Source organism: Haliotis rubra, unplaced genomic scaffold (assembly GCF_003918875.1).
Source record: "Haliotis rubra isolate DU_JTF1 unplaced genomic scaffold, ASM391887v1 Scf995, whole genome shotgun sequence".
Taxonomy (NCBI): domain Eukaryota; kingdom Metazoa; phylum Mollusca; class Gastropoda; order Lepetellida; family Haliotidae; genus Haliotis; species Haliotis rubra.
Genome location: NW_025767740.1, coordinates 103,673 through 114,993, shown reverse-complemented (window position 1 = coordinate 114,993; position 11,321 = coordinate 103,673). Strand labels below are relative to the sequence as shown.

The 11,321-nt window shown below is 40.2% G+C and overlaps 1 protein-coding gene and 1 long non-coding RNA gene across 4 annotated transcripts; both read right to left on the bottom strand.

The window, feature by feature from the left end:
* Nucleotides 1-4,534: 4,534 nt before the first annotated feature.
* Nucleotides 4,535-5,292, bottom strand: LOC124265780. Its single transcript, XR_006895542.1, has 2 exons — nt 4,989-5,292; nt 4,535-4,727 (listed from the first exon to the last, which is right to left on the bottom strand). It is a non-coding gene; the product is annotated as an uncharacterized LOC124265780 (long non-coding RNA).
* Nucleotides 5,293-5,327: 35 nt separating this feature from the next.
* LOC124265779 lies at nt 5,328-10,840 on the bottom strand. Of its 3 annotated transcripts, XR_006895541.1 has the most exons (6): nt 10,017-10,840; nt 8,140-8,311; nt 7,467-7,526; nt 6,616-6,693; nt 6,458-6,498; nt 5,328-5,739 (listed from the first exon to the last, which is right to left on the bottom strand). XR_006895541.1 is itself a non-coding variant. In XM_046700594.1 (5 exons), exons 1-5 carry the CDS (start codon nt 10,068-10,070, stop codon nt 5,560-5,562), a joined length of 507 nt encoding a protein of 168 aa, XP_046556550.1. In that variant the 5' UTR covers nt 10,071-10,840; the 3' UTR covers nt 5,328-5,559. The 3 variants fall into 3 exon arrangements, 2 of the variants coding, with proteins under 2 accessions (XP_046556550.1, XP_046556549.1); XM_046700594.1 differs by lacking the exon at nt 6,616-6,693; XM_046700593.1 differs by lacking the exons at nt 6,616-6,693; nt 10,017-10,840 and adding an exon at nt 8,664-9,955.
* Between the last annotated feature and the right edge of the window lie 481 nt (nt 10,841-11,321).

The following is an 11,321-nucleotide window of genomic DNA, read 5'->3' as shown; positions in this document are numbered from 1 at the left end:
GGCCCTTTTGTGGCATCCCTCGCCTTGGTGTTGCTGGAATATTACTAAAAGCGGCGTCAAACTCAACCCACTCACTCGTCAGGTGAATTTGGGTACGACCTGTACGACCATTAACGTTTTACAGCAGTTAACGTCGCGATCAAGTGCACATGTACGTAGTGGCGTATGTAGAGCCCTTAACCTACACTGGGATGTGCACTTAGATCAAAGTAGGTTTAAGTGAACGACAGGCGTGCAGTTAAGTCCAGAAGCACTGTTTTATGACGACCTTAAAGGTTACAATTCTGAAGTTTAACATGAAACCCCACTCAGATACACTATTCTTACCTAGAGTCGATCAGTTTTGTAAATAATAAATACATTTTTTGACGTGTGTTTGGTTTTGCGTGTCCATGGGACCGAACCAAGGACCTCCCGAGTGAATGAGTGAGTTTACGCCGCACTCAGCAATATTCCAGCTATATGGCGGCGGTCTGTAAATAATCGAGTCTGGACCAGACAATCCAGTGATCAACAGCATGAGCATTGATCTGCGCAATTGGGAACCGATGACATGTGTCAACCAAGTCAGCGAGCCTGACCATCCGATCCCGTTAGTCGCCTCTTACGACAAACATAGTCGCCTTTTGTGGCAAGCATGGGTTGCTGAAGACCTCTTCTACCCCGGATAGGACCTTCCGAGCAGACACACGATTTGCTAGAAAATGGAAGCGATTAGTGAGCGAGTTTAGTTTACTCCGCTTTTCACAATATTCCAGCAAATATCACTAAAAATGGGCTTCACAGGTTGTACCCATCTGGGGAATCGAACCGGTTTTTCAGCGTGACGAGTGAACGCTTTAACCACTAAGCTACCCCACCGCCCCGGGAGGCGATTAATGGTAGTAAGATTATCACATGCAGGCTGGTGGTGAATCTGCATGCTTGTCTTTATGTTGGTGACTGTAACTGTTTATTATTTTTTGAAGTTTTTGTAAGGGCGGGGTTGGGACTAGCCTGTCTCACAATCCGTGAATCACTGTCTGTAATGCAAACGCCCCACATGGAGTATAAGTCTCGGTTTTCCTCAAGTTCTGAATCTCCCCTCTCACTTGGGTTTCTTTTCAACATACATGTAGCTGCTAGTTTCTATCAAAACGATATATTTTCAGAGACTAAGCGTTAGACTAAGGAAGGGCAGTGTGTTTTATTTTTCTCTTTTGTTCATGTAATATATAATCCATGCGTTATTGTCAATGGTAAGCGGGTGGGATGACCCATGGTCGTGTCCAAGTCATTGGACTAGTTTTATATCGGTTATACTACTTGCACCCTTGAAGATCCGGGATCTTCAGCAACCCATGCTTGCCGTTAGAGGCGACTAACGGGATCGGGTGGTCAGACTTGGTTGACACGTCATTCTATCCCAATTGCGTAGATCGATGCCCATGATGTTTATCACTTGATTGTCTGGTCCAGACTCTAGTATTTACAGACCGTCGCCATATAGTTGTAATATTACTGAGTGAGCGTTAAACAACAAACAAATACAACCTGTTAACAGACAGTAATTTGCTTGTTCCTATATGGCTGCTAAATGCTATGTAACATTACCTAACGTGAAGATCCGGGTTAGAACCGATCTTCAGTCACCCATGCTAAGAGGCGGCTAACGGGATCGGCTGGTCAGACCCGCTGACTTGGTTGACACATGTCATCGTATCCCAATTACGTAGTTCGATTTCATGATGTTTGTTAATCACTGGATTGTCTGGTTCAGACTCGATTAATTACAGACCGCCACCATATAGCTGGTATATTGCTGGGTGCGGCGTTAAACAACAAACAAACATATTAGTGTCTCAAACTTTAAACAACAAACCAACCAAGCACGTGGCTCTCTGTTGGCGGCATTGGCTCATTCGTTCGTTTGTGCAAGAATGAGAATGAGGAAAATATTTCCATGGTTAATAATATTTGGTAAACAGATTGAACACCATCCATGTAAATATCAATTCAACTGCCAGGTTGTTTTGCTTGAAGTGATAGTCACTTACAAAACAGAACAAGTGAATCATGTTTTATCGTGGACTCCGAAGCTTATCGATATGACGTCCAGGATTGGAATGAGGCGAATGGTTTGGGTACTCGGGAAGAAATGATAACGAAAATAGACAAACGAGGGTTATGTTTCCAGCAGAAACTCAACCAGGGTAAAAAGATTTGATTAAATTAATTAAATAATTTAAATTGAATTCCACAATGGAATAAGTGTGTTTATTATCATGAGAATACATGTGCGTGATACTGCTATGATCCAAGTAACAAAACAGATGATGATGGATTGAAGCGTTACTTGTTATTGTCATACTGTGTATTGTCTGAAGACCACATACACGTGAAGATCTGGGTTAGAATTGATCTTCAGTAACCCATGCTTAGAGGCGACTAGCGTGATCAGGTGGTCAGGCTCGCTGACTTGGTTGACACATGTCATTGTATTCCTGTTGCGTAGATCGATGCTCATGCTGTTGATCACTGGATTGTCTGGTCCAGACTCGATTATTTACAGACCGCCCCCACATAGCTGGAATATTGAGGGGTGCGGCGTAAACCTGAACTCACTGACCACAGCTCTTGGCTCATGCACCTGTTGCAACAGATTGTCCTGCATCAAACCTACCCATGCTAGGCTCGCATTGATGACTTGTGAGACGCGGCATGCACGCCTTACATAGATTAAACTTACAGTTTGAATGGGTTTTCCTACTTTGAAATGTCTGTGCGCTTGCATTTCAATTCACGTGCAGTCGCTCGTGACTGTTGTGTTTCATACAAAAAGAAACTACAGCGAATAACCCATTCTTAATAATGACCAATAATATGGATTTCAAGTTTCTAATGATGTTAAGTATATAAAGCTTTTGTCAGAGATTTTGCAAGGTATTACTTTTCATTCTGACCCAAATATTCCTTTCACTGGAGATGAAATACCCCTATGACAAATATACATATTACGTCCGCTTCGTTCAGTAAACCAAACCAACCAACAGCGAGCTGTTCAACTTCTGTTTGAAATTAAACAGAAATAAATCTTTACTGTGTGGAATGGCAACACACGTAGGATAAATATACTGGAATACAGTCCAAGAGAAATGCAGTGATGCATTGAGCTTTTGATTAATGATTGCATAGTCAGTAACATTTGCTAAAGAATGGGCGAAGTCAAATACCCTTTAGGTATGAGCCTTCGTCAAATTTATTAATGTGAAGTAAGAGATTTATTGCGAAAATGCAAACTTTCATCGTTTGTTGTAATGGGATGGAGATGATGTGTTGATTACGAACTTCTACGTTTTTTTACTAAAATGTCAAGTTCTGAGAGTGTGCGGGGGTGGAAGGGAGGTAACTCTTCAGTCCTTGTTGCGCGCCTTTCCATCGCTGCAAATGCTATGTTGACAAACATTTTATCACTTGCATTTTAAATATTTAGAAATGTGAATAAATAGACAGAACAACATCAATGTCTTTGTAAATAGCTTTACGTCCGTTGTCTGGTGACCAGTTTGAGTAAAAGTGACCAGTTATTTGAATGAATGAGTTGCGTAGTAAAACCGATATTTACCCAAACACTGAAGGATCACCCTGATGTACACTAACACAGTCTTAGCCATTAATAGACTAACACATCTTACCTACATGGGTGCCATCAGCCAGTCTTCAGTTCTGTTCGGAATGGGTCGTTTTTAAGATTCGCCATGGAACACAGAAACCACGACTGATATTCATATAGCCATATTGTTCTCTCTTCAGTTTGAGTACACTGAATAGATAGTGAAATTCTTACATTTGCTACCAGGCCAGACCATGGCTGATCACAAAGACACCGAAGATACTAGATGCACTTAGAAGATGGTCAGTTAATCTGTTGAGAGTGAGTGAATTAGTGAGTGAGATGGGTTTTACTCCGCTTTTAGCAATATTCCAGCAATATCACGGCATGGAACACCAGAAATGCGCTTCACGCATTGTACTCATGTGGGGAATCGAACCCGGGTCGTCGGCGTGACGAGCAAACCTTTAACTAGTAGGCTACCTTCCATATTTGATCCGTGGTTAAATTGTACACATCGCTGTCATCGGGCTAGAGCCACATACTCCGACACTGTTATTCTTCGTAGTCAGTGAGTGAATGTTTAACGCTGCACCCAGCAATATTGCAGCTATATGTCGGCTGTCTGTAAATAATCGAGTCTGGACCAGACAATCCTATGATGAACAGCATGAGCATCGATCTACGCAATAGGGATACGGTGGCGTGTCAACCAAGTCAGCAAGTCTGATAACCCGATTCCGTTAGTTGCCTCTTCCTACAAGCACGGGATGCTGAAGACCAATTCTAACCTGGATCTTCAGTGCTGGTGGTGTAACGATGTTTGCATCATCAACTAATGGTAGCCATATTGAATATTGGATTCGAACCTCTCGGGCTACCAAACTGATGTCAGATGATGCAGTGTCCTTTGTTCATCTCATGGAAAGATTACTAACATACTCAGGTTTTAAAGTTTTATTTACAAATTTACAACACAAACAACATGTGAGTAATGACAATACTTATCAGCACAATGTTTCAAGATACAAATGTTAAATAGTGCAGCACTGTTGCTCACCTATTCATATAACTCTCAGGTGAGATTAGCATGGATATTTTATACAATCACTCCATTCAACTTGAGATTATCAAACTTCTTTTAGCAACCTTTGTATATACATTGACAAGTGTGTATAAATATATTTTCTGTGAAACAAAAGTACAAACCATAAATACTGCTGATTCAGCTATTATATAAATACCATGATGCTAAACATGAGTACAACAACTGACTTCATGCATATTATTTTACTCCATAAACATGACAAAGTGTGCAAAATACTTATATCTAATATAAACAACGTGCAGAACACTTATCTAGATTCATGTAAAAATATGACAAGATATTCAGAACAATTGTTTTGAAGTTACTTCAGTAAATGAGAAGACTATGTCCCATTCCAAATGTTACACACATCTAGGACAATCATACACACATGTGAAGACAACGTACAAGATGGCACGACAAGAGTTAAGTTTCACAGTTCTGTTCAAACTTACAGTGACACACATTATTGAGACGCCACATATCAGTTTGAAATCATTACCAACATCACTGATTTATCGTCTATTCTAGAGCCCGAGATAAAGCATACAATATCAAAGAATGTATCCATCAGTGTCCAGGATCATGAAATTCAACATTTAAGCACCATTTCTGTACACGTTTTCACGATGTTGAATGTATAAAGTCAAAAAGCTAGAGGATGGTTCTAAAAGATTGTCTTCCACTAAAAAGAATTATATTCACAATTCCCTATATAACTATTTAAGCATTTTATGCTTAAACCATTCATTTTCAAAAACTTTGCAAGATCTCTCTGTTTCTTACAAATACGACCTGTTGACTTTCCAGAAAGCAAATCACAACACAACATAATTAATCCTTTAAATGATTAATGAAAGTCTATCGGCTACTGAATCAGTCAATTCTTTTCCGCTAAAACAGCTCGAGCAAGAATGCCATTTTTCTTTGTGTTTTGTTCAAAATGGCGACAATCTTGGAGAAGTTTTAAATAGAGATTCCCCACTGAGCACTGGGCTTGGACTGGCGGGGACGGGTTTCGAGGTCGAAGATGGTATCTTGGTGCTTCAGAATTGGATGCCTGGAAAACAAATGGCACAGGAACAATGCAATTACATACTGACAAAGAGAATAATGGATCACTGAAATGAGCGATCAGCATTATTATGGTTCTCAATGTTCTTGATGAAATATTCAAAAATAGTTGAGCTAAACCTGTATGAAAACAAACCTTGACCTAACAATTGACATCTCGAGCATTGATCGGCATGTGTCATACACTTACATCTATCAACCCAATCAGTAAGCCTGACACCGTGGTTTTACCTTGACTTTCAAAAATGGTTTGAGGGTTCTGAAAGGAAGTATGTCGCGTAGAATACTGTTCTGTAAGATTTGATAATTATCTTATATTTCTTGCCAAGAATTTCATAAAAGAAATGCTATCTTGGTCTGCACAAACTACATACACTAGTGTCTGAACAAACTTTTGCCGGTGACCCCAGGGCATATATTCATTCACTAAGAACATGTGATTAAAGTCAAAAAATGATATTATGGATTCACACACACACACACACACACACACACACACACACACACACACACACACACACACACACACACACACACACACACACACACACACACACACACACACACACACACACACACACACACACACACACACACACACACACACACACACACCACATACATGTCATCACCAGGGCCCTTTGCCAAACAATATCGAATTCTGTGACACATATAAACCCAATGTACAAGCTGAATTTCTGTACCTTTGCTGAAGTTGATGACGGGGATGCCTTCGCTGGTGAATCTAGGAGGAAACAATGCTAAAACATGTAAAAGGTAAATGATGGTAACCATAGTAACATAATGTTCTTTGGGCAGACTGAATTGGGTTTAACATCATTTTCATGATTTTAGAACTTACTTAATGATGTGCATATATGTCTGTGTGTGGCTTCTTGGGATCAGTCTGTTTCGTTTGCTTTGTCCAGTGTGATACCAGCTGCAGTTTAACATGACACAGACACTTAGACACAGTACACAGACTAAAAACAGATCTTGTTGTATTCCCATAATGCCCAGTGCCAGACAGAGAAACAACAAGTATTAACCTTTAATGACCTGTCGGTGGGGTAGCCTAGTATTTAAAGCGTTCGCTCGCCACGCTGAAAATCCGGGTTCGATTCCCCACACGGGTACAATTTGTGAATCCCATTTCCAGTGTCCCCTGACGCGATGTAGCTGGAATATTGCTCAAAGCGGCGTGAAAGCAGACGAACTCACTAACTTTAACGTCCTTTGGTATTCCAAAGGCACATGATACAAGAAACTTGTTATGATGTATTTCCTTCATCACTGGTGAGAAAACCATGTCAAGAATTCCAATTAAACAAGTATTTATTTAACCCCAAAACAGTACTTATCAACTCTCACACAAAGATGTTATAAACACGTAACATTATGTATCATGTAACACAGTATCAAGGTATCTGAGTGATTTTGAGGTCTGAGAGAAAGCTAAAAATTGCAGTAAAACCCGTCATTATAAAAAGGCAAAGAGATGGCATCATTACCCGTGAGGATACATGGTTAACAGGACAGTGGAACCATTTAGTGGAAGCCTACTGTCCAGATTAGAGTTGTTAAATGTGTAAATCCAAAGTTTTAAAGAGAGGAAATTGACTTTTGGACCCGATTCTCAAAAACACTCACACGAATCTGTAACCGTGGTAATCTATCACTATATGTTCTGACAAAGAAGTAACAGCTACTCACAGTCAGCTTCGACTCCCTCTTCACCCTGGGTTGACATGTGTTGAGTGTTGCTGCTTGATTCTGCCAATCAAAACAACCATTTAGGAGATAAATGCATGTGTGCTTTGCATTTGCTTCTTTCATTGGGTATTTGATACCTGGACGTTCCATTTAGAGCCAACAGGATTGGTTGGAGGTTTGAAATGGTAATTTTCTAGGAATCAATATCAGCAAAACCCACAAATCTGAACATACATGCTGAAAACACATGTTCATCAACACTGTTAAATACCAAAGTTTCTGAAATACTCTCTCTTCTAATATGAACTCTCACATCCGTGAAACGTGATGTCACCTTAGAATGTGATAGGATCCAATGGATGATTTCGCACATTACAGTGACAACATAGCTAACCTTGTCAGGAGAATGTTAACAAAGTTCAAGTTGACAACAAAGTTCAAGTTGTTCTCATGAATTGGTTGTTTGTTAAACAAACACCGCATTCAGCAATAATCCAACCATTTGGCGGTGGTCTGTAACCATGAGCAGTGTGTCCTACCAGAACAAAGGTAGCTAACTCTAAACAGCAACCGACATTATTTTCAACTACAGCCCTTTATCTGTAAGGCAAGGTATAAAACTAATCTTGCCATAAAGGTATTAAATATATTGTTTCAAGCACTTACGGTTAACCTGATATTCTGAGACAGCCCCTGATATATGAGATCTCTTTCCGGATCTCCTCCAGAGGTTGGTTGTTGATGGTGTTCGGGTCCTTGAAGAAAACGGAGAAGCCAAGGAGGATGATGAACCCAATAAGGACCGAACCCAATCGAACTAGAAGCTGACTACCATATATCATCTCCTGGAACAGGAAACACTACGTGCATCTTACAAAGTACTCTTCAATAAAAAGGAATGGCGATGTGACTAAAATAGTCCCTGTGAAGTCAGCAAACTTTCAGCTTGGCAAAATTCCATTCAACGGGACAGCAAAATGTAACAATACTTGACATGCTGGACTTAATATACTATCCCAAAAAAGAAAAATCTATCAATTACCTGTTCTAATTAATTGTGTTCAAACAATCGTCAAAATATCTAACAAAAGTGTTGATAACACGATATTACACAATTTCACGTGTAAAAATATCTTTCAGAAATCTATAAGAAAAACTTTCAAATCACTGTGCCATGTCTTGCGCTGTGACACGCACCATCGCCATTGGAAGAATGCAGGCTGGAGAGTCACAATCTTCTGTTACCAAGCATCTGAATGTAAGTGAGACCATGATATCAAGTCTTGCAGCTCGTTACAACCAAACTGGCATAACAAATGACTGTCACCGTACAGGAAGGGGTTTCCGTACCTCGAGTCACCACTGCAACCCAAGATCGGTACATCCGGGTACTATATTTGCGTGATAGTACTGCCACGGGTGAGAGTGCAGCAACCAGGGTGTCTGGACTTCGTAGGATATCGGAGGATTTCTGTTCGGAACAGGTTGAGAGAGATTGGACTGAGAGCCAGGAGACCCTACGCCAGGTCCGTGCTACGTCGTCACCATCGCGCTCAACGTCTCCGTTGGTTTAACAATATGACTACCTGGAACCTACGGAACTGTCCACGCATTTGGTTTAGTGACGAATCCAGGTTCCTACTTACTGCAGAGACATGACGGAAGAAACATTGTCTCCAGGCGGGTCCATGAACGTTATGAACATGTAGGAGGTGTTATGATGTCCGCGGATGTATTTCCTCCACCAATCGTACCAATCAGGTCCACGTCTGGAGAAACCTGTCGCCTGAGCGTTAGAGAGACACTATCCTGTGCCCACACCAACCACCAAGAATTGAGTGACATGCATTATTTCTCACTGGGTATTTCATAGTGCTGAAGCGATTGATCAAATAATTGGTCAATTGATCGACGTTGCTTGTGTCAGCGATTATCAATGAGCTCAGGGGACTAATCAATATTTATAAAAAATGAAACATCAAAACTAAATTTAGAAAGTATGTTTCTAATCGTTATGTTTGTTATATTAAGACATGAACAATGAAAGCATTTTCCTGAGTCATTAAACTGCAATGTAAACAACCAATTGCAATTTGCGTGTGTGTCTTAACTTGAAGTATAATCGATCTTCGATATTATTATTATTAATAGGTGCCTGTTTCGTTTGTTGTGATTGTGTGCCGTTTTGGCCCACATGAGTTCTGTGGTGGGCTTTACAATTACAATCGATTATTGATCGATGACTGAATTCCGATTATCGATCTGCATGTTGTGAGCGATAGCCATCACTATTCGTTGTTAGAGATGAGAAAAGTATTAATGTGTGTATTTCCTTGTGTGTAGTTCAACTGGACTTGAAAAGATTATCTCAGGAACATGTCAGCATAGGCGCGGTGGGGTACCGTAGTGATTAGAGCGTTCGCTCGTCGCGCCGAAGACCCAGGCTCGATTCATGTATGGGTATAATGTGTGAAGCCCATTTCATGCTGGAATATTGCTTAAAGAGGCAAAACACCGTACGCACTCACGCACTCACATGTCAGCACATACCTCCTCATTCTGAAAGACTAGAAACGGTAGATTTCTAAAAATACAAGGCCTCATGAAGACAACCCATCCGTTCTACAATGATATTCCCTATCACCAGTCCCAACAAACAGAGCCTCTCGCTGCTTGTCCAAGAAGATGACGTCAACAGACACGACCCAATTATCAACAGGATATAGAACACAATGGACTGAAAACTTGAAATTCCTCCATAAGCCAAGAACTATAATTCGGTAACACGATCAAACACGTGAGTGATGAGTACACGGTGTTTCTGTGTTGTCTCATTGAAGTCCTTGAACATCTCACGAATGTCGTCAGACGAGGCGGAAATGATCTTACTCAAATTTGAAGCCTTGTTCATGATCGTTTCTTGATTTTTTATGCTTTCCTCCTGTTGTTTTTAGTACTTCATTCTGTAGCTTGTAGGAATCTTTTAGTTTCGATGCTACCTGAGACGAACTGTTAGAAAGTCGACCAATTGTGTTCTCTGTTTCCTCATGCCATATTTGCGCCTGAAGAAAGTAACATATATTTAGAGTGTGTGTGAAAAAGGTTGTAAATGAACCTCTGTCCACATCCAGCATTTTTTTTTGTACATTCATGAAACGGTTGATCAACGTCACACTTATACACGTCTCGACCTTGAAATTCCAGGAAACAGTTGAGGTAGGCCAAGGATAGCCGACTTTGGGCTTTGCCTGTGAGATTCTTGCAGCCATTTTGCATTGTTATCATGGCATTTTTCCAGCATCTGCCATATCTTGGCATTTCTGATCTGTCGACCATGAGTTTATATCCTTTGCTGCCATCGTCATACCTTGATTTGTCAAGTCCATGAAGACAATTAACAAACACGTAAACACAGCAGAGGTATTCATCTTCCTGTCTTGGAATTCACTTCATGGGAAGGTGTTTCTGCCAATCTGATGATGAAAACAAAGTTAAACAGCAACCAGTATACAATGTATATTGCATAAGTCTTTTACATCGCATCGGTATTATTTCAGCCATATAGCAACGAGACCAGATTTACACATGCGCACAATTCAATCATTATCATTTCAAGTTTAAATTGAATGTCATGTTCACACAATAATCAATCTGAAGGCTATAGACAGTAAATTGTCTTTTGTGTCAAAAATTAAATAGGTGTCCATATCATAGATGATACAGACCAATTTAACGGTTTTTCGGACACCTAAACATTCAGTGTTATATTTCTAATTACAGAAATGACCATAAAACAGCTCTCTAACTAATAACAGATAACTTTATCCTAAAACATAAGCCATCATCCAAGAATTT